Below are 24,637 nucleotides of genomic sequence, written 5' to 3'. Positions count from 1 at the left end.
AATTGCAATATCGTGGATCTTTTTGAGAGATAGCCATATTGTTGTTGATGGATGAGCTGATTTACTTCAAGGAAACCCATGAGTCTGCTATGAACATTTTTTTCGAAATAATTTGACAAAAACTGAGAGTAGCAATATTGGGCGAAAGTTGTTGATACAGTTGCAGTGGTGTTCCTTTGGAACAGGGACGATTATTGCTTTTTTGAATTTAGAAGGGAATTTACCAGGTTGAAAGGAGAGATTGAATAAACCCGAAAGCTTTCAAGCCTCAAGACGTATTCCTTATACAAAGGCAAAATGTCCCCCTCATGAGACGACTGAACCCCGCTTCGAAAGTTATGAACGTGCCTCATAACTGAAAATGAAATGAGCTAAATCAGATTTGTCTGCTTTGAGTATAAGTGAAATCTTATTTGAAAGTTTCCTTTAGGTGGCTGTGGAATGAAAATTATAGAGGTGGAGGAGAACTTTGATAATTTTTCACTGATGGCAGGCTTTCATTTATTCCTGGCATTTAGTACCATTTTATTATTATTATTATTGCTGCTCTTGTATTATTTCTCCTTGATTGGGGGTTCCACCTCATGACGAGTATTGCTACCACGTACACAGGGTGGTTGTTGTTGTTATGTCTAATGTTACTGCTGGTCGAGGAACTCTCTGACAATCCTACAAGTGTTCAGGATTGCGATTTTCTGGAGTTCCTTTTAGGTGTTCGCTGTGAGACCTATTGCTGCTAGGCTGTTATGCAGGGTCTTTGTCACCATACCTGTGGTTGACACGATGATCGGGATGGTCGTTACTTGTTGCATATGCCACATTTCTTTGATCTCCTGTCTTAGGTTCGTGTACTTCCTGATTTTTTTCCACATGGGTTTTCTGCAGGTTACCAGTGTTGAGTTCCGCTATGTCAATCAGATAGGTAGCCTTTTCCTTCTTGTCCACAAGGGTTATGTCCGGTCTGTTGTCCGGGATTGTCCTATCCGTTATTATGGCGCGGTGCCAGTACAGCTTGTGGGTTGGGGTCTCTTGTACTGCCTTGGTTCGTACTTATAGTACGGTACACTTCCTTCGATCAACTGGTATTTCCTCGCCAGCTTTTGATGTATTATCGTGGCTACCTGGTCGTGTCTATGAGTGTACTCAATCTGTGTGATCAACTTGCATCACAGGGTGATGTGTTGGATCGTTTCTGAGGCCAAGTGGCATAGTCGACATGTGTCATCTGACATTCCGGGCTCCTTTGTGATGTATTTTCTATAGTTTGTGGTGTTGATTACCTGGTCTTGGATGGCCAGCACGAATCCTTCAGTCTCGGGGAAGAGGGTCCCGCTTGTGAGGCATGCATTGGAACAATGGCGTCGATGTGATCTTGATGGAGGTGATTGTAATGTCTGCCATGGAGTGTCTTCTTTGCCCATCTTTCTAACTTCGTTTCGTGTACTGTCTTGGCGGGAGGATTTCCTCGCTTAGTTTGAGTGGAGTATACCCCTTATCTATCTTCCTTATGGCCTGGTGAGTGGTACTGTGTTGTTCAAGTAATCCTTCAGGTTAACTATCGCTGTTTTCTGTTGTTCTATCAGGTCTATCAGGCCCCTTCCTCCCTCTTTCTGAGGTATTGTTATTCTCTCCACTGCTGACTTCGGGTGGTGTTGGCGACTCTTGGTCATCCTTGTCTTTCGCATGAATATTTCTAGCTCGGTGTTATTCCAATCTATGACCCCGAATGTGTATATTAGTACTGGAGCTGCATAGGTGTTTATGGCTTTAACTGTGTTCCCTCAGTTCAATTTTGCTTTCAGCAGGCTTCTGAATTTCTGATGATATTTTTCGGTCAGGCAATTCTTGATTTCCTTTTGTTCCAACTGCTCTGCCTGCATCATCCCTAGGTATTTCTAGGTCTCTCTTTCTGTCATAGCTTCGATCTCTTTACCAGTCAGCAGTTGGTAGTTTCGGCGAACTAATTTTCCGTGGTGCAGTGTGTGGGTCTTGCATTTTTCTGTACCAAATTCCATCCTGACGTCCTTGCTGAAATCTTCGGTGATCCGGAGTTGCTGCTGGAGTTGCTTCTCGGTTGCCGCTGAGAGCTGATGTCATCCATGTACGTCAGGTGGGTGAGGGTGTACAGGTTTTTTCTTCCTTATTATTATTATTATTATTGCTCATATTATTTCTCCCTGACTGGGGGTTCCACCTCGTGACGGGTATTGCTACCAAGTACACAGGGTGGTTGTTGTTATGTCTGGTGTTACTGTTGGTTGAGGCACTCTCTGACTATCCTACAGATATTCAGGATTGCGACTTTCTCGAGTTCCTTTTAGGTGTTCGCTGGAAGACCGATTGCTGCTAGGCTGTTATGTTGGTTTTTTGGCACTATACCTGTGGTTCACACAATGACCGGGATGGTCGTAACTTGTTGCATTTGTCACGTCTCTTTGATCTCCTGTCTTAGGTTTGTGTACTTCCTAATTTTTCCCCATGGGTTTTCTGTAAGTTGCGAGTGTTGGGTACCGCTATGTCAATCAGATAGGTAACCTTTTCCTTCTTGTCCACAAGGGTTATGTCCGGTCTGTTGTGTAGGATTGTCCTATCCGTTATTATGGCGCGGTCCCAGTACAGCTTGTGGGTTTGGGTCTCTAGTACTGCCTGTGGTTCGTGCTTGTAGTACGGTACACTTTCTTCTATCAACTGGTATTTTCTTGCTAGCTTCTGATGTATTATCCTGGCTATCTGGTGGTGTCTATGAGTGTACTCAGTCTGGTGATCACCTTGCACCCCGCGGTGATGTGTTGGATCGTGAGTCCAGTCGACATGTGTCATCGGACACTCCGGGCTCCTTGGCGATGTATTCTCTATAGTTTCTGGAGTTGATTACCTGGTCTTGGATGGCGAGCATGAATCCTTCTGTCTCGGGGAAGAGCGTGCCGCTCTTGAACCATGCATTGGAAGCAATTTTATCTATGTGATTTTGATGGAGATCATTGTAGTGTCTGCCCTGTAGTGTCTTCTCTGCCAATTTTTCTAGCCTCGTTTGTGCCTTCTGGTTGGGAGGGGACTCCTCGCTTAGGTTGAGTGGTGTATACCCCTTGTCTATCTTCCTTATGGCCTCGTGGAATGCTGCTGTGTGTTTCTGGCAGTAGCCCTTCAGGTTAGCAATCGCTGTTTTCTGCTGCTCGATGAGGTCTATCAGGCCCCTTCCTCCTTCCCGAGCAATTGTCAGTCTCTCCACGGCTGACTTCGGGTGGTGCTGGCGGCTCTTTTTCATCATTGTCCTTGGCTTTCTCCAGCTTGGTGTTAGTCCAATCTATGACCCTGAAGGAGTATGTTAGCACTCAGACTGCATAGGTGTTTATGGCTTTAACTGTGTTCCCTCCGTTCAGCTTTGCTTTCAGCAGGCTCCTCAGTCTCTGATGTTATTTTTCGTTCAGGCAAGCCTTAGTTTCCTTGTGCTGTGACTGTTGAGGCTGACTGTTGAGTCCAAGTATTTGTAGGCCTCTCCCAATACCATGGCTTCGATCTCTTTATCAGTCTATAGCTGGTAGTTTCGGTTGACTAATTTTACCCGGTGTAATCCGTGCATCTTGCATTTGACTAGATAAATTCTATCTTAATATCATTGCTGAATTTTTTGGTGATCCGGAGTAGTTGCTGGAGTTGCTTCTCGGTTTCTGCGTGGAGCTTGATGTCATCCATGTATATCAGGTGGGTGAGAGTGTATAGGTTTTTCCTTCCTTCTTTGAGGTTATATCCGTACTTGCTGCTGTTGAGCATTGTGCATAGCAGGTTAAGTGCTAGGTAGAACCACAGTGGGCTCAGGGCATCTCCCTGAAAGATTCCCCTCCTGATGGGGATTGGCTTGGTTGTGATGTTCTCGATCTTAATGGTGGTACTCCATTTAGCTATCGTTTCTCCTAGGACGTTTGCCACTATCGGATTGACTTTGTAGAAGTTCAGCGCCTCAATTAGCCAGCTATGAGGCACGGAGTCGAAAGCCTTGCGGTAATCGATGTAGGCTGTGTACACGTTGTGGCGCTTCTTGTAGGCTTGCTCTATAACGGTCCGGGTTCGAATCCTGTCGATGACGCGAGGAACTTCAATGGGCTTTTTTCCCTCCGTGACTGAGTTAGTCGGTCTCAGGAGTAGACAGCAATATATGTTTTTTTTTTTTTTTTACCAGAAACTTGTGTTTTTCGTCCAGCAAACGGACAAATCGACCATAGATCACATGCAATTAACAGACACACAGCACGGCAGATGAATTTAATTATTCGGGTGGCCTAAAAAAATAGTTTGGTTTGGTTTTTGTTTTTTGTATCGCGTGGAAGGGTTAATCCATCCAAGACGCCAGTTTTTTTCAACAGGAAACTGTGGTTTTTGATCTACGCAGTGGCGTCACGTGGCTTTAGTTTCCTCGGCGCAAATGCGAAACAACCATTAAACCCAACTTCTTCATCCTCTGTAATTGTGAAGTGATTTTTCTTTAGTTAGTTGATTTTCTGGAATTAACAGAAGGGGTCTGAAAAGAAGGAAGATAACCGGATGTACTTTCAAAAGACAAAAGATATGGCGTAGAAAAGATTAAAAAAAAAATAGCTGTAGTATTGGCAGAAGATGCAATGAAAAAAAGGAATTAACACGACACGAAGGAACAAATTATTTCATTTAAAGTGAAAAATAGACCGCAAATTCTTCACACTGTCCCCAGAATTACCCACCCTTTTCATCCCTTCTCTCGGCGTGGACCCAAACACGCTGACTGGTAAAGAGAGCAGATGCCCAATGTGGAACTGTTGATGGGTGAAATGTCGACTTATCTATTTTTGTTGTCTACAGTTGAATGGATTCATTGTCTCGTGGCTGATGGTTATTTTATTAACTTTACTTATTCTTTTTTTCACCAAACCTCTCTGAGCGGCGGAATATTGGCTCCTCAAATGGGTAACCTACAAGCATACGTTACCACCCCATGTTCATATGACTGAAATGGCCCTGGCCTCTCATTGATGAAAACAAGACTGGTAATCACTGTAAAGATGTTGATCGGTCTGATCACGTCTCCTTCCTTCTGGGATTTCTGTGCCTGGAGGATTCCACCTGCCCAGCTCGGAGCTACCCCAACTATTTGCCCTATTCATTCACGCCTCCACCTATCACATCTTTTCCTACCATAGCAGATGCTCGGACGAATCCAGGACATCGATGCCGACCTTCAGAAATTTGATGTCAACCGACGATATAGACGTGGGACACTTGGCCCCCACAACTGGCGGTCACACTTTACCGCCAACTGTCAGCTGTAGTTGCAAATCACCAACCCCCTTAACTAAAACAGGGAATGGCGACCCCAGGTGACGTGGAGCCACCATCTCTTGACAAAACGTGCAACCTATCGCAACCGTCTAGACCGAAGTGAAACTGCCCCGGTTGCTCTCAGTAAGGAACACTCTACGTTGGTGAAGACGGTGTGCACAAGGAAAAGCCTTCTTTCTTCACATCCAAAGACAGCATACCCTTCTTCACCACTTGGAGATCCCTGTGAATTAACTGATGAGTATAACGGGAAATGAGCCTGGCACTGCTCTTTCCCATGAACTGTGAGGACAACAGTCACTACTGTAAATCGTGTGTGTGTATCAGTTTATTTAAGTTTAATGTTCTAAATATCATGGTGCGCCATCTTTGTAATATAATTTGTTTAATGTCAGTTCTCGTCACCTTAATGTCTTATGTAAATTAACGACGCCCTATATCATTTAATGTCACCTTCTTTTATTCTTTAATGTCTTATGTTATTTAATGTTTTTTTAACCCTTCTTATCTGTAAACCTCTGGCTTTTGGCCTGGAAGGGAAAGTGCAACTATTTAACCTTGTAACCAGTTAAAATGTCGTTGCAATAAAGACTCTCTCTCTCTCTCTCTCTCTTATTCGATTGTATTACTGACGTCAGCTGGTGAACTCGTCTTTTGCGTAGTCTGTTTTCGTCCTTCAGTCACGCTAAGTTTCAGTAATTTATTTACTTCCGTAATTTTACTTCGTTATTGAAATGGTTTGTGTTGTGTATTGGTCGCTATGGTTTCATCGCCATAAATCGGGAATAAATTTATTCAGCAATGTAAAAGATAAAAAAATTCAGCTTCTCAAGAGTGCTTACTTTCATCCTTTCCTTGTATTAACTTTATTCGACCACGAGTCGATCTAGACAAACAAAGAATGTCATCCGAAAACTTCACAAAAAAAAAAAAAAAAAAAAAAAAAGGGGAAAAATCCCATTTCCGAAATGGCCAGGAAAAGAGTATTCCTGGAAAAAAAGTTTTATTTGTGATGTGGAAAGTGACAAAGCCTTCTGTGAATTATGCAAAGAGAAATTGAAAATATTCTCAACAAAATTTGAAACTTCTTCTAGTGATTTTGAGATATGGAGCTTCGGAGATATGAAAAATATAGCTGCCATAGGGAAACGTGGATGATGATACGTAATGATGTTTGCACTCAATTATCTTCGTGTTTTTGACACAACTCTCAATGTTGAGACCGTGACCTTCAAGTGCACGATATTCTGGCAAGGTTCAAAGATCTCTGAAAAGTTTTGTGCCACCGAGGCCAGGGCTGTGATGGTACTGCAGCTCTGGCAAGGATTTTTACTGGGACTCAAGTGCGATTTTCAGGGCTTTGTTTAAAAATCAATTTTCTCCTCGCGCAAGTTTAGGAATTCGAGATAACAGTGAATATATGTCTGGTTAAAACAACGCACGGGATATAACGAAGAATATTATTGCATTTGCCTGTAACTCTCCAAAATAGATTGGGTAACATAAGGGGCTATTCGTCATCCGCCCTCAGATTTAATGGAAACCAAATTAACTACCTTCTAAATTCACGGAAGAAATTTCTAAAGCAGCGAAAAACGCTGATGAAGAACTTAAAGTTCGAGGAGAATATTCTGTTTACACGATCTCTTATCAACTTCCACAACAACAACAACAACAACAACATTCTTTGCCAAAGATTGCTGGAAGTTTGTTCCAGCAATCAACTACACACGAAAGGCAAACTTTCGCCATCTATTCTGCAATCGACCTGCCTCAATTTCAAATAATTCCCCCTCATGTGTCTGGTCTGAGCAAGAGGAAGAATCCTATCAGCATTCAGCTTGCTCAAGCCATTCAAACATATAAACACCTCTCTCGCATCACCTCGCAGGTATCTAGTCTCCAGACACTATAATTTGTAACTGAAGTCTTTATTGGTAAGAACATCCCTTTGTTCCACTCACTAATCTCGTTGCCCCTCTCTGTACTTGTTCAAGTAGCCCACATCCTTCCTAAGATGAGGCCTCTACATCTGTATGCAGTGCTCAAGATAATCACCTTCTTATCTCTGCTAGGAAAATTGCTGTATAACATTCACGAAACCTCATGAACTGTCCTGGCAGCGTGTCTGCATTGCTCAGAAAGCTTCATATCTGACTGCACAATTACCCCGGTCTTTTTCATTCTTCACTACCTTGAGTGTAGTACCACACAGTTTGTATGTTACTCTGGAGTTACTGCTAACCATAAGCAATAATCAGTGCAAAGAATTTATCAATTTAAACTTCAATTGCCGTTTCCCAGCCCATCTGCCTAAATTTATAGATCCTTTTGCTGTACCATACTGTTATTACTGTCATTAACTAGCCTCACAACCCTCGTATCATCTGTAAACTTGGACATTAATCCTGATATGCCTTCATCAATATTATTGATAAATATAGAAAACAACAATGGTCCCAACACCGAACTCTGGGGGACTCCACTAACAACGTTAGTCCACGAAGAGCAATGTCCATTGATTACCACTGTCTGTCTTCAACCATTTCTTTGTCAATAGCAGCATCATGCCACACTGCTACGATTTGTACAGCAATCTTTTATGTGCAACGCTATCAAAAGCTTTCCTGAAAGCCAGGTATATATCAAAATTATGTTTTTGCGTCCAGTTCCAGGTTGTAGGCTGATCGTAGTACCCAATGAAATTAGTCAAACCCATTAGACAAACCCATGCTGTGTCTGAAGTATAATTGCGGCCTTGTTTAGATGATCCTGCATTATTTCTTTAACCAGTGGCTCCAATATTTTCTCTGGAACGAAAGTTAAACTAACAGGTCTGTAATTACTTTTGTCACGCTTTGATCTCCTTGAACTGGGGATATATTCGCACACCTCCAGCCTGTGGTGATCTCCCATGAATCCAAGGATGCTCTCATAATTATGGCTAAGGGTTTGCTTACTTTCTTTGCCGCCTCCTTTAATATAACTAGATAGACCCCATCCACCCCTGGTGCCTTTCTTATGTTTAATTTAAATAATTTCTCCTCCACTTTTCTCTTCAGTTGTTACAAAATAATTTAGCTCTCTGTTAGAGTTTGATAAACTTCCTGTATCCCCTTCCCTAAAGGATTCTTAATGTGTGAATGTAGATGCAAAATACTGATTGTTTGTCAGCGACTTTTAGGACCATCAACAGTGAAACCATCGATATCGAGTTGACCAATTTGATTCATCTCCGTCCTTCTTGTGTTTACATAAATAAAGAAGTCTTTGTTGCTTTTCTTTGCATTCTTTGCCAAAGATTTCTCTTAATCTGCCTTGTGACTTTCTCTTTGTGACTTGATTACAGACTAGCTTACATTAGCCATAGGCTTCTGTGTCGCCTGATAATTTATATGCATCCTTTGGTATTTTATTTTCTTGCACAAGCTTTATTAGTTCTTTTGACATCCATTTAACCCTGAATCTTGAACAGTATTCCTTAGTTGGTATGAACAGCCTAATAACTTCCAAGATTAAATCCTTGAACGGTTGCCATTTAGAATTTGCTGATGGTAACATATCAGTTGGTCGCACTGTGTGGAATTTTAAAAAATTTCCGAGATCGTGTAGTCACCTTTACAAAAGCAAAAACCCTACCTACCCTATCTCCGATGGTAGTTAAACTTTTAAGGAAATTCCACATCGGCACAGTGTGATCACTGCAACCTAGTGATTCTTTATCTGCAGATTCTTAATGCACAAATAATCATTGCTGATAATCATATCAAGACTCGGTCTTCTTGGTTGTCTCTCGAACCTGCTGCTCTAGAAAACAATCAGCCAAAAAATTCACAAAAGCCTTGCGAGTGTGCGAGTGACCAAACCACAAGTTCCAGTCAATTATCGAAAGTATTTTGTGAGTTGAAGACACTCCTAACAGTTTACAATAGACACAAGGCGAGAAACATCCAGTTCGCCATTGCAGTAATGAAGTGTAAGTTATTTTCAGGATGTTTATTAGTAATATTTTGAAAATAACAATAATTGCGAATTACGACATGTTGAGTTTTTTTAATTTTTTTAAAAAGTAGCCGGGCAATATCTTTTAGTTTCCTTTGTAGATCAACTTATAAAGAAAGTTTCTTATGATTTTTTTAAAAAATTATAATAAATGTTTAGTTTTTAGAATATTTGGCTGCATTTTTCGGGAAAAATTCTTACTGATACATCTTTTTTATTGAGTTTATTCTCATTTTAACTCTTAAGCGTAAAAGTGAGCAACGAAAAAGTAAAATATTACATTTTTCCTGGTATTTAAATACTTTTTTCATAAAAAACCAATGCGAGTAAAAGTAAAATTTTAATTATATATTTTTACTTATATTTTTAAGAATGAAAAAAAAATTTAAAAATTATAAATGCCAACAAAAACTTTCAAGAAACGATACAATCAAAATATAAGAATTATAAGCAAATTATACCCTAAAATGTCAAATAAATATAGAGAAATTGTTCTTTTTTTAATGTGGACCTCTCATTTGTTTGAAAAGGCCTAAATTATAAAATTTACATTAAAAAAATAATCTTATAAAAATTAAAAAAAGTTCAAGTGTGAAAAAAATATTATTCCTGATTTTTACAAAACGTACAAAACGTGTCCAAATAAGAAATATCATACAACGTGTAGACAATTGTCTCAAGCATATCTTAATGAATTCAGTATCTTAATATATAAACTTAATAAATTATTATCTTAATAAATTCAGTGGGGAAACTGAATGTGACTGTGGGCTATAAGTTCGAAAAAGAAATATATGTAATTATACAAAACAAATTCCTGCAAATGCGTACTACAAACATTGAAATAAGTATGAGAAAACCACGAGTGAATAACTAATTTTTTCAATCATTCAAACAAATTTCACTCTCTGTTAAGAGGTTGAACAGTTAAAGGTTTAAAAGGTATTTGTAAATATTTGAGATGTAAACGGATATTCTAATTTAAATGGAGAAAAACTGAATTGGTTTTATGTGATGAAAACTCCTGTTATTTAAAACTAACAAACATCAAATGAATTGTTTTAAAAAAAAAGTGTATCGGCGCATTATAAAATGTTGTAGAGATAATAAATTTCTAGGATAAGATGAAGCGCAACATCAATGAAACAGGAAAAGCTAATGGTAATGAATATTTCCTCAGAAACTTTAAAGCAAGAAAGTTGGAAAGCATTTGTAAAAAGCGCAAATTGTAAATTGCATTATAAACGCCTGATAAAATTAATGAAAATAAATCTTTTATAGACGTGCCGAATGCAATTTGGAAACTTGAGCGAAAATGAAATGCTGGACACGTAATCAGCTTTTAAAAGTAGTTTAAAGAGTTTTATTATTTTGAATCGTAACGATGATCTAGATCCTATGACATTTTTAGAAAACATAAGAAACTCTTATTAAAAATGAAAAGAATTTCCGTAGCGAGTCAATTTAAAAGTAAATATACAATTACGAAGTAAAATTGAAACCAAAATGCAACTGAGTCATAAAATTCGTGTAATTTATAAATGGAATTCTATTCTTGATGTGCTCGTTGCTCGTAACCAAACTCTGGAGCTCTTTCACAAGCCACCAACTTAGATGGGCATTATAATTTACTTCGAAATGAAATGCGAAGATGACATGCGCACCTATCTTACCACATATATATTGTACCATTTTTCATAAATACGCGTAATATTTAAACCTTCTGGGTGATTACAAGGGTTGTAAATTATTTGTTGACATTATTTTGTAAATTGTTTATTTTTTCTCGAGGAATTAATCGATTAAATTAAGGTAATTTATTTGATTAATTCTTTCTCAAATTTGCTTCTTTTTTTTTTTTTTTTTATGAAAACCCCAAACACGAAAGGTATCAAAACCTATAGTACTCAGTACCGTGCATGGGTTGAAGGAGAAGTATGGGGGGAGGGGATGCCGGAAACTCTGCTCTAGAGACTAAACTTGGGTTTCACCACTTCAAGCCTCCAATAAGCAAAGTGGTGGTATTTCACCGGTTGATGGAAGTCATCTACCACCTACATGATTTTAATATTTATAAAAACAATCTTTTGTCAGACGTATTAATTTTCCGGGAAATATCAAATGGAAAGAGCTAGCAATCCTGAAGGTTAAAATGGAGATAATCAATTAAATGGGCTGTGATAGCTGTTCCACGTGGACACGAAGTAGAAAATCAACCCGAAAGAATTTCGAATTGACGAGGATATGAAGACGAATTAAGTTTAATGGTACTTCATTTATTGTATCATTAGAGAATATTGCAAAATTTTAAAAACGAGGAGAAATTTCTTTAATGCTTATCGTGTCGGTTTTTCGTTTAAATTCTACACGAGTGTGGCGATTTGTTCTGTGTAGGAAAGGAGCTACTTGAAAGCAATCGTATTCCTGAAGAACGTTATTAAGATCGCAAGCAAAGAACCGCGGGGAAAAAACTTGTTATAAGTATTTAAACTATTATGGTTCCGAAGAAAAAAGAAATCATTTATGCGATTGTGGGGTGGGGGAATCCCTAAAAAAATAGCGTCTTTTAATATGGGTGTGATTGGGCGGGAATTTACACGGAACCGTCGCTACCATCTTAGAATTAGCGCAATTTGAAACGAGGGATAAAAGATGGTCGCAGATGACCGCAGATTATTGAGAAGAAAAGACGATATCGAGGACTGTCAAAAGAAAGAGAACTTAGAATGTTCATACATTTTCGCTGCCAGTGATATAATACTATTATTACTATTACTAAATCGGCGATGTGAAATATTTTACCCAATCATTAAACTGCGGCTAATTTTTCCTTTTCAGATGCGAATTGTAATGCGATGCAAAAACGACGTTTTTTCGATTTCGAGCGATTAATTTTTGAACTCTGAGAAAGGACCCTACATATACGCTATATGTAAATGAAGTTTATTTATTTATTTTATTATTATCTAACGACTATGCCATTTATGTGAACTACTTTCAGAATATGAAAATTATACTTTTCACTGTGTGCATGTAGTTTCAGCTTCTGGTTAGAGGGGGACATCGATTATCCGAAATGATTGGGAATTAACCATTATCGCTTCGCGCTAATAATTGTTTTATTGGGAAGGAAATTTTGAAATTGGCTCCTAAATTATTTGAATATCCCAAACTCCCCATTTTTTTTACCGGAAATTCGACCACCAAATTCGTGCCACGCACATTTTGCTCAGCAGTTCCAGACGTCAGTTTTGATATGAATGGGCGAACTATAGTCGCTACACATTTTGGTAATGCGACAAATGACGCGATGGTTTACTCACGTGCGACTATAAAGCGCAGCGGCGCGTTTAAATTTTAAAACAACTGAACGAGAATATCCAATTTTTGTAAATTATTTTCAAATTCCAATCTGGAGCGCATAATCGTAAGGCACGTTTCGCGAGAGCGGCATTTCTTATAGTGGCAGCATTGCCACTAGTTCCGCTTAGATATAATTCGAAGACTCGACGCACCCTTTTCGACACCATAAATAAATTATTCGACTAAAGCGGGTACTGCCAACAGAAATTAGCGTAAAATATTTCGAAACTGTTATCATTGCGCCGACTAAACGAGCATAAAATCCCTCCCGTTTCCATTTTCCGGCCAATTTGTTGAAGAAAGCGAGCTTAGCGTTCACATTATCTGTAAATGAAAATCGCGAGCCTAAAAAACATCGAAACGCGAACTGACCCGGTGAAAAATGCGCAAAGAATGTCGGAGGCGCCATCTGCCACCTCGTCGAGTGGTTGACATAACCGGCGTTTCAGATAACCCACGATTTGGATAATCGACGTTCCATCGTTTCAGTGTACTCTTTTAATTAACCGAATGATTTCGCAGGATCCGAAGGCCCGTGCTACGAGCATAAATGCGACTACGGTGCCATGTGCGTGGTGAAGGGTGGACAACCATTTTGCGAATGCCCGATTTGCTCCGAAGAGTTCGAACCTATTTGTGGTAGCGATGGAATCTCGTACACAAACGAATGCAAACTCAGCCGAGAAGCCTGCGAACAGATGAAGTCCATCTCTGTTGCGTACCATGGACTCTGCAGTAAGTGCAAAGTATTATTATTAATATTAGATTGAAATATTTCTTTACTAATCTGATGGTGATAATAGCACTCAATCAAATCTTGATTAATTGTTCAATTTTTATCTTTTTTTTTTTTTAATAAAAACCCCACACACGAAAGGCATTAGAACCTACAGTACCTTGCGCGGTTTCAAGCATAAAAAGACAGAATACACTCGTCTGTACCAGACTTCTACATAGATTGTCATTTTCGGCAAAAGGAAAACGACTTCCGGTAGAAAGGGTAAATGCGGAAGAAAAAAAAAGTTAGTTGCGTGAGTTTAGAGTTGGGCAGTGAAAAGACGAGGGGGGGGGGGAATTATCGATGACATTTCACATGCACAGTGCCCATGGAAGTATCTATTTAAGAAACAGAACGACTGAGACAAAGTGGAGAGACTTTTAGGAGACGGATTATTAGTTAGCCCGAATTCCTCCTTTTGAATGGAGTCAAGAAGCTTGAGAGGGGTTCTCAGATTTTTTGACGCCCAGAGCGAAAAAGAAAATCCAATCTTTTAAACGCAAAAAAAGCAATATTTGCGCGGTGCTCCTGCCAAGAGACAGATTAAAAGTAGAGTAATTCCTACTGGAGATATATGTCTAGGGATCTGAATGGCATAAGAACAGTACACTTTTCTTTTTTTAACGAGAAATAAGACAGGTCCGTTTTTGAATTATTAAAATATAAATAAATAAATAAATAAATTTTCATTTATTGCAACTACAGCAAGCCCATCACAGCACTAGGCTAGGGGCATTAATTCAGTACAAAGGAGACAAATATATGTATATAAAATTACATAGCATATTCTATATATACATTAACAACGAATATGAATTATAATGATCAAAAATATATATTGCAGAACATCACATTTGGCTCTGGATGTAGTTACTGGGTTGTAGGTAGGCAGCTGTTTGTATTTCTCATAATTTGTTTGGAAATGAGACTCCTGTAGGCTTCAGAGTTGAGCAACCTCTTACAATCAATGTTGTGATAATTTATGAGGTGAAGGGATGCATTGGGGAACATCCTGTCCATTTGTTTTAGTCTGGAGAGTTTGGATTTGAATTGTTGTTGGTTTCTTGAGTTTTCTCTGTTGGTGGGAGCTATTATGTTGGCCAGGTTTGGTGAACTGGATGCAGAAGTAATTAACTTAGCAAGAAGCATGACTCCAGACTCGTTGATCATCTGTTGCAGAGGCTTTGTTTTTAAGTTTTTGTAAAGCTGTTGCCTGGATATTGTACGGGGAAAACGAAGTTTATTGTTCAGCCATCTAAGAACCCAATACTCTAGGGAAAGGAATTTTTTTACGGTAACTTGAGGAGCGCCAGACCAGATTTCGGAGGCATAAGACAGAATGGGAAAAATGCATCTCTGAACATGGTTAATGACTGTTTTTCTATCTTGAATCGCCGCTGTTTCTTGCTTGATCAGCCATCTTGATTTTTGAATTTTTTTAGCAACATATACATAATGAGAATTAAATGAAAGATTTTTGTCAAAAACAACTCCTAGGTCTTTGTGAGCAAATACGTTGGGAATTGAAACATTTGAAATTTTAATTTCTATGTGGTTTGGTTGTTTCTGTAAGGAATAAGTTACTTGAGCAGATTTGTTTGTATTTATAGTGAGATTGAGATTCTTCAGATATTTGATAATTCCGCACATCTGTAAATTCGCATCATGGCTAACCTTGGAAATGTCATCACAAGATTTGGAAATAATAAACAACTTTAAATCATCGGCATAAGACAGCAGATTTGGATTTTCTTGTAGGAGTGGTTGTAGAGATGCTGAAAATATGACACTGGAGAGAACACCTCCTTGAGGGATGCCTGTTGCGGTTGTGACGAGAATATTATCAGTATTAGTGGGGAAGATGAGATTTCTGTGATTGAGGCTGTACTGAAGATAGGATATAACCATTGTATCAATGGGGAAATGATTTTTTAGTATTTCAATGGCTTTCTTGTGATCAATGTTGTCGAAAGCACCTTTGATGTCTAAGTAAAAGACATCGCATTGTGCTTTATCCTGAAACGCAGTTTGGATGCGCACAATGGTGTCAGCTAGGCTTGTTATTGTAGAGCGCCCTGTAGGACCAAAATGCATGTTGTCGGGTGCATTAGCAAAGATCGCATCCCGAAGATATGGCAGCATGATCTTATCTATAATCTTAGCGATTACTGACGATACAGCAATTGGACGATAGTTTATATGGTTATTATTGCTAGCCTGTTTTGGAATCAGGGTAATTCTAAAAGTCTTCCATAATCTTGGAAGGAATGGCTGGGAGATGCAACTGGAAATAATATGAACTAGAGAATCAATGATGAATGCACTGGACAATTTAATAATAAAACTAGGGATGCCGTCAGGGCCTTCACTACTATCAATTCGTAGTTTGTTAATAATTTTCTGAACTGTATCCTTGTTTACAAGTTGGTTGATTAGCAGAGCTTGATTAGGAAGCATTTCATGTTGAACGCTATTTGCGTGTTTATAAGAATCGAATTCTTTAAATTTGTTTTGATTATCTTCATTGCAGATGTCAAAATTGCATGTTTCCATATTGAATTTTATCCATTCCAAAGTCTGGTCATGCTGCAAGGTAGCTCTTGTTTTTGAAGAGAGTGCTCTTTTATTATGCTTGAGCCTGGACATTAAGTAATTTTTGTACGCCTGAATTTTTTTGAGCTGAAACAGTGCTCTGCTCTTTTTATACTTTATGTATGTTGATGAAGTTCCGTACTTCTTCCACTGCCTGTGGCATTTTTGTTTCCTTTTAAAGTATGGTTTTAGATGAGATCTGAACCACGGTTTGGATTGAGAAGAAACTCTTACAAGTTTGGATGCTGACTCTGTTTTTAATTGATTTAACCATTTTATTAATAGAAACGTGGCGTCCTGAATAGGTATATTTTTAAGAGAATCCCATGGATAGTATTTTAAGAGCTGCAAAAACTTTTCTTTCTGAAGGAATTTAATCGATGATATTCTTTTAGTGCTTTCTAGAGGGAGGCGAGGATTCCCACAGCAAATTGTTGCTTGAAATTCTATACTTTTGTGGTCAGATCTAAATGTAATGTTGCTACTACACTTTTCTTGAAGTTGAAGATTGGAGTAAACTAGATCGAGCGCTTGATTACCTCTTGTAGCAGGGACGTTGATATTTTTAGCTCCTAGAACTAATAAGGAGTCGGACAGCAACTTCATTTGTAAATTATATTTGGGCAAGGGGAGATTAAAGTCGCCCATTATAATTATGTTAGCTTGAGACTTATGAACAGTGATTATCCAGGTTATTACTTCGTTAATAATATCATCAGTAGGTCCAGGCGGAATATAAATATTATATATTTGAAGTAGTGAATTTTTAACTTGGATCAGAAGAGAAATTCCTTCAAAGTTGTAAGAACAGGTGTTGTAGGTGTTAATAACTTTAATGTTGGATTTTAAAATAATTGCTGATCCTCCACCTCTTCGATTAATCCTAGATGTCATGTATGGAGTGTAGTTTAGATTTTTCGGCAGTAGAAAAACATCCTGAAGAGGTTCCTGCATCCATGTTTCAACTAAACAAATTATGTCATGAGTTTCTCCAACCAAAAGTGCTATAAGCGTAGACAGTTTATTTTTTACGCTTCTTACATTCTGTAGAAAAATGTTGAGATTAACATAGGTGTTAGAAGGATGTTCGCAAGCATTAGGAGGAAGGATAAATGATGGACTATGATGCGAACCCGGACTGGTATTCTCTAGTTATGCAGACAGCTCAACAGATTGAGAGTTAGACGTTAACTCCTCATTGAAGTTGTTGACAGAACCTAGAACAGTTCCATAAAATGGCATGACTAGTAGACCATTCGGCCAGATATCAGGATTTAGATACTTTTGAAGGTCACAATCCTTTAGTTCAATTCTGAAAGATGCGTAAGTTGGATGTTTGGTTTTTAGCTTGAAAGCACTACCCGGAATTTCCAGCTCCAATAGTAGCTGATCCATCTGCTGGGAGGTAGTATTGGGATCTAGTCTGCTGACAAAAATATTATTACTTTTAAACATCGGACGATTTCTATTTCTAATTTTAATACAAGACTGCGTATTTTTTGTTCCTATTATGCTACTATATTTGTTTCTTCTGCGTGGAACCTTGAAATTTGAGGAGTTTGAAGACAAGCTATTATGGGTAGGCACTTCAGGATTAGGAATAGATGGATAATTTTGACAGTGCACGTACATACTGCCAGGTTTCTGTTGATTTCTAATTGTGGTGGGTATCAGTTGCAAGCTTGTGTCAACAATACGCTGCGAAGATACACGATTCTGCCCTCTGAGAGAATGAGAGATAGAACTAGATCTGATAGATGGCGCTGCTATATACTAAGTTGCCTCTGTTCCATCTGCCACTTCGTCCACCGGCTGGGATAATCGACATTTCTTTGATTTGACAATTACGTGGAGATTAACATTTAAGGAATTCGTGGTGGTGGTACGAGGCAAGGCTTCTCAAATCTGTTTGTGCAGGGCAAGGCTTCTCAAACTGGAAGGTGGAATGCAGCGTGGTGTTCCACATGAAAGCCTACTGTGAAAATTGGGGCAGTGTGGCATTGAGGCAAGTTAATGCCATGATTGAGTGGTTATAAATGACCACTGCTCCCCCTTAGACTAATGCTATGAGTGGGCCCTTCGGGACTCGGTGTTGAACCGCTTAGTATTCTCACCGTTTGTTAACGATATTGATGTAGACGCTTTTTTTTTTTTTTTTTTTTTATGAAAACCCCAAACACGAAAGGTATCAAAGGTACTTGGTACCGTGCATGGGTTGAAGGAGAAGTATGGGGAGGCGGCAGGGATGCCGGAAACTTTGCTCAAAAGACTAAACATGGGTTTCTCCACTTCAAGCCTCCAATAAGCAAAATGGTGGTATTACACCGGTTGATGAGAGTCCTCTACCACCTAGGGTTTAATGTCTAAATTTGAGGATGACATAAAGGTGGAGAGGGTAATTAATAACATTATTCGGGGTATGCTTCTTCACCTTTAGATAAATTAGTCGATTAGGCTGATAATAACAGTTGAAATTTAATATTGATAACTACGTGAAGAACTGCATTTGGGTAGTATAGCATAACATACCAGTTTAGGATAACATACCAGTTTACTACCAGGTAGCTCCAAAGTTCTGGAAGCCCCAAACTCGAAGTTATCAAGAATGAAAAAGACTCTGGATTAATTATACAGTCTGAACATGAAATTATCCCGAGCAGAACAGATCATGGAAATTTCTCAGTGTTCTATAGGAACTTTGACAACAGGGGTAAAGGGGTAATTATTGTGTTTTTGATTAAGGCAATGATCAGAACTGAAAGCTTCATTTTATGAAGGATACGGATCTGTTGAAACGGGTTCAGATGTGTATATATATATATATATATATATATATATATATAATCGGATAAATTTAAATTGGAAAATGATGGTAGCACTATGTGCGACATTTGCTTTCGGCCAGAGAGTAATTGATTGCTGGAACAAAGTGTTTAATCATTGTCCACTTGACACCGCCTAGAAAAGACCTAAGTTCGAGTTCGTCACTTGCGTGAGAAAAATTTTCATGGGCTTTTTACACTCCGCGGCTGAGCTGGTTGGTCTCAGGCGATCAACTGGATGAAAAAAAAAAACATTCAATTCTCGCCTGAGACCGACTTCGCCACTTTGTAAAAAATAAGAAAGCTCATAAAAACTCCTCGCGTCATCGACGGGATTCGAAACCAGGCCTTTCTCACCCGGCGTGAAGAAGATTGTGCTTATGTCTGTAACTATATGCGAGCTCTGGACCAGTAGAAACCGAGAAGGGCACTCAGAAGCAGTTCTTGGAGGCTCGCGGGCTATACAATAGTGTCGACATAGCACTTACTGAAAACAATATTTGCACATATTTTCCCTCTCAAAATGCTGGATCTCGTAAACAACTTTTACAAAGGTTCGTATAACTTATGAATTCTATTTAAATTTTTTAAATAGAATTCACAAGTTATTCGTATGAATTCCTAAGAATACCTGCAGGCGGACAACCACTCTGACATGCTTGTACTAGACGATTTCAAGTCGCTGTTTCATGTGCCCCTTTTTAGTCTTAAGAATGAAGGTAATTGCCTTCATCCTTAAGACTTCAACTGATTAGTTTAGAAAGTCTGGCTACGTTTCTGAACTGGAGTACCATTACAGGAATGTAACTTTAGACCTCGTTTCCCGAGAAATAGTTCGTTTGTACTAAATACGGGGTTGAATAAAAATTCAGACAGGCGTTGCATTTATCGAAAGAAGAGATTTATCCGACTTCAGTCGCACATTTCTCTCCTTTCTACTCAGTCTGCCAATTGCAATTGGAGAGCTCATTTGCCTCCATTTTACCAACTTTCGGTACAGTTTAGGCCGTGTACTTAAACCAAGACGTCCGGAAGAATACCATTGAAAGGAAAAGATTGTAAGCGTTCTTCCAATGAATGATTGAGTTTTTTGAGGAACGAATATTTGGAGGCGCCGCAGCAAATTCATTTTTATTTATTTCAGCCATCATTTGAATATCTGACTGTTCTTCGACATCGAATCCCAACATTTTGTTGTTTCACTGTAGCGTTATTGAAACTAAGTTATTTAAAGTTAACTTTTCGACCAAAAGCGGCATAAATTGAGTTGGTAGGGGATCGCGACTGTCGATGAGGAAATTTTAAATTTCATTGGTGGCAAACTAATCGTGTTTCTTACATTGCAGGTGGCTGCGAAAACAAGCACTGCGAGTATTACGCCGTGTGCGAAAGCGAGGGGCAAGGCGTTGGACGATGCATATGTCCCCACAGTTGCCTTAAGGTAAGTTGTTTCAGTATACGATGATTGCCTCGATGACAGCCCAATATTGTTTAAATATTGCACCGTTTTAATCATGATGTAGTGAAAAGCAACACAGGCGTACAACCTTTTCCGAATATGCCATTTAAAATTTATCGAAATTAAGTTTCGTGGATTCGCAGGCACTTCGACCACAGAATCAAATGAACTTAAAAGTCACGCTTCTTGCTTTTATTCCCCCCCTCCCTCGTCAATGGTGCTGCTTCTATCAAGTTGGTTTTTTTTTTTATTTGTTCCAAAGTGTACCGAATCCATTTTATCCGAAGGGGAAGTATTTTGATTAAATGAAAGTGCTGGAGCTCAGATTCAGTACGAAACGTCAAAGGCGTCGTTTCTTGGCGTTCCGAAATGGATCATTGAAGCGAGGGAGTGAACCCCTTGCTGTTTTGTCCACACAAAAAACGATATCATTAATGGCCCACACGCTTCTGGAAGCGTGCCTGGCGAGTGACTCGAGATTCAAGAGAGTCGTAAATAGGATTGAGAAACTTCGGTAATCGTGAGCGTCGCGCGAGACAAAAGGCTTGGGAGCCACCCACCCACTTACCCACCCAAGATGATGTTCGCAGGTTGAAAGCCGCAATCTCTGAAAGTGTGCACGCGAAGTTTATTCGAGAAGCTTCCGCGCACACTTCGAGTGAGTTCACAGAATGACGTGGCCATAAAAATTTGCTTTTATTGCTCAGCGTCGTTTAAACTTCCTTCGATGTACTTATTACGAAATAAAATGCACATTAAGAAAACACCATCGCTGACCTGTTCTAAAATTACGAGTAATTTTCTTCGTAGAAAATCATGAACTTGAATTTGAAACGATTTCTCAGTAGCTTTTAAAGATTTTAGACTTATTTCAAAGTACTGTACTGTTAATTAACAGTTGCGTTCCCCACTTGTACTTTTAGAAATACTCAAGATTTCTAAGAGGTACAAGATAAAGGTTATAATGATTTATGCACCAACATCGAGCCATGATGATGAAGAAGTTGAAGAAATGTACACTGAAATTGAGTCTTCTAGAGGAGCAGAAAACCCACTACACTGTTATTATGGGGGACTTCAATGCTAATGTTGGAAAAAGACAAAACAGCTCAGAAAGGGGGAACTATAGGAAATTTTGAAATTGGTGAAAGAAATGAGAGGCGAAAGACTAGTGGAATTTGCAGAATCTCAAGGACTGTCAGTAATGAACACTTTTTTTTCAAGAAAAGGGTGAACAGAAAATGGACATGTACGGGTCCAAATGGATTAAAAACTAATGAAATCGACTCCATTATCACTAACAGAAGATATATTGTGAATGATGTTACCGTCCTGAATAAGGTAAAGGTTGGAAGTGATCACAGAATGCTAACATGTACATTTGATATAGATAAAAGAAATAACAGAAGAGGAGAAAAAGCAGTATATACTGGAACTTAAGAACAAGTTTCAGCTTCTGCAGACTTCTCAGGACCAAGATATCGACGAGGAATATTACAACTTTCTGAAAGTGATAAAGCCCAAGAAACCTAGAGGGAAACAGAAATCCAAAGAAGAAAAAATTAGTCAAGAAACACTTGTCATGATGAACCAAAGACGACAAATGAAGAGCAAGAAAAACACTGACAGGGAGAAAATTGAGTATACTGAGTTATGCAAAGCCATTAGAAAGAGACTCAGAGAGGACATAAGAAGATTTAACACAAGAAAAGTAGAACAAGCATTAAGGGAAAACAAAGGATTTAAATCAGCAGCCATGAGCAGTAATACAGAAAGACAAATGATACTGAAACTGAAGAATAGCGATGGTGTACTTATAAACAGCAGAGAAGGCATAATTCAAATAGCAGAAGACTACTATAAGGAATTATACAAGGAGCGAGGGAATGATACCAGCAGTGGGGAAGATGGATTGCAAAGTAGCAACACATACGACATACCCGATATTCTTCCTGATGAGGTAGAACATGCATTGAAGAAAATGAAGAATCGGAAAGCCCCGGGGGAAGATGAAGTTACTGTAGAGTTGTTAAAATTGGGAGGAAGAGACATAACACAAAAACTGGCAAGGCTCTTCACAAAGTGCATTAGAAAAGGTGTGATGCCTAAGCAGTGGAATAATGCAATCATAGTTTTGCTGCATAAGAAAGGAGATAAATCAGAAATTGGAAATTATAGACCAATTAGCTTGTTGTCCCATATCTACAAGTTGTTCACAAGGGTCATTACTAACAGATTAGAAAGAATACTTGATGAGAATCAACCGAAAGAGCAAGCTGGCTTTAGGACAGGATTCTCAACTATGGATCACCTTCACGTAATATCACAGCTAATGGAGAAAGCAAATGAATATAAAACACCATTATGCCTGGCATTTGTGGATTATGAAAAGGCATTTGACTCCATACAGCATAAGGCAATGTTTCGGGCACTGGAAAGACAAGGCATAGATACTCCATATATTATGATTTTGAAGAAAATATATGAGAGTGCTACATCCTTTATTAGACTAGACAAAGACAGTAGCAAATTTAAAATCGAGAAAGGAGTTCGACAAGGAGACACAATATCTCCGAAGCTGTTTACTGCTGCCCTTGAGGAAGCTTTCAGAAGATTAGACTGGTCACAGAAAGGAGTCAATGTGAACGGAGAGTACCTAAACCATTTACGATTTGCAGTTGACATTGTGGTCATTAGCCACGATCCCAAAGAATTAGAGGAAAATCTTAATCAGTTATGCACAGTTAGTAAGGATTTTGGACTAAAGATGAATATGGCTAAAACAAAAGTAATGATGAACAAGTATGCCACGGAAAGGGAAATAATGATTGAAGGAGCAGTAATTGAAAAGGTGGAGTCATATATTTATCTGGGACAAGTTATTAGCTGTAATAAATTTGCAGATGATGTTAAAATTGGTAGGGTAGTTAATGATCACTGTCAAGCTGAGCTTCTTCAGAGAGACCTAGATAAACTTCAGGAATGGTCAGAAAAATGGCAGCTATGCTTTAATCCGACAAAGTGTAATCCCAACAAACAGTAATCCCAAAATAACTAATTCACTTGGTGGAGTTCAACTAAACCCAGTAGGGACTTGGAGGAAAGGGACTTGGTTGTTACGATACGGTCAAACATGAAATTCTCCGAGCATTGTAAACAGGTTGCAAGGAAGGCCCATGGTGTCCTATCGATGATCTATCGAACTTTTGCAAGTAGAGATAGGGACGTGATAATCCCATTATATAAGGCCTATGTTATACCACACTTGGAATACTGTGTTCAAGTATGGAGACCGCACCTAAAGAAAGAAAGAAAGATATCGAGCTTCTTGAAAGGGTGCACAGACGGGTAACTCGCGTGGTGAGATCGGCTAAAAGAGCGTCCTTATGAAGAAAGACTTCGAAAATGTGGGTTGCAGAGTTTGGAAACTAGACACCTTAGAGGAGATTTGATTGAGGTGTTTAAGGCTCTGAGAGGCATCAGTAAAATGAATGAGGACAAAATTTCAAGATTATAAATGATGCTGGAAGTAGGGGACATAAATTCAAGTTACGGGGGGGGGGATGTTTAGATTGGACTGGAGGAAGTTTTATTTTAGCCAGGGAGTTATAAATTACTGGAATAAGTTGCCTTCATGGGTGGTAGAAGCCGACAGTTTGGGGAAATTCAAGGGTTATCTGGATAGTACCTTCGGGTCAGGGAAGCTCATAGGATGATATGTTTTTTTGTTTTTTTATTAAGTATTATTATTTATTTATTTTATTTGTTTTTTATCATTGTTTTATTCCATTTTTTTTTTTGGCTGGTGCAGCATAAGCCATAGGCTTTCTTGCACCATGCGGTCATTACTAATACTAATAATGATAAATGGCTGGAAGTCAAGAGAAGAATAAATTTTGGATGGATAGCATTCAGGAAATATAGTCACATACTGAAGAGCAATATCCCAGTTTGTCTGAAACGTAAAATAATGAATCAATGTATACTCCCCGCCATGACTTATGGATGTGAAACTTGGGTACTCACCAAAAGAATGGAAGAGAAGCTGAGAACTACACAGCGAAGAATGGAAAGAATTATATTGAGAATCAGACTGTTAGATAAGAAGAGAAACACATGGATTAGGCAGCAAACTCAAGTAAAGGACATTCTTATCAAAACTAAAGAACTAAAATGGTCTTGGGCAGGACACATAGCTCGAAGACATGATGACAGATGGACTAAGAAAATAACAGAATGGTACCCAAGAGGAGCTAGAAGAAAACCTGGAAGACAAAGGCGGAGATGGATAGATGAAATTCATGAGTTTTT

The 24,637-nt window shown here is 38.8% G+C and overlaps 1 protein-coding gene across 5 annotated transcripts in view; it reads left to right on the top strand.

Annotated features, from left to right (window-relative positions):
- Positions 1 to 24,637, top strand: part of LOC150078597 (agrin-like) — a 294,793-nt gene that overhangs the window by 71,612 nt on the left and 198,544 nt on the right. For all 5 annotated transcript variants that reach the window (XM_090385000.1, XM_090384999.1, XM_090385001.1 and 2 more), the window contains 2 exons: positions 13,198 to 13,410; positions 20,214 to 20,308. In XM_090385000.1, coding sequence (XP_090241126.1) covers positions 13,198 to 13,410; positions 20,214 to 20,308 — 308 coding nt within the window. The remainder of the gene's footprint in view (positions 1 to 13,197; positions 13,411 to 20,213; positions 20,309 to 24,637) is intronic.

The sequence above is a fragment of the Mastigoproctus giganteus genome, chromosome 11 (assembly GCF_048544385.1).
Source record: "Mastigoproctus giganteus isolate SK-2022 chromosome 11, ASM4854438v1, whole genome shotgun sequence".
NCBI classification, from domain to species: Eukaryota; Metazoa; Arthropoda; class Arachnida; order Uropygi; family Thelyphonidae; genus Mastigoproctus; species Mastigoproctus giganteus.
Note: the sequence above shows the minus strand (reverse complement) of the source record. Positions and strands in the feature narration are given on the sequence as shown.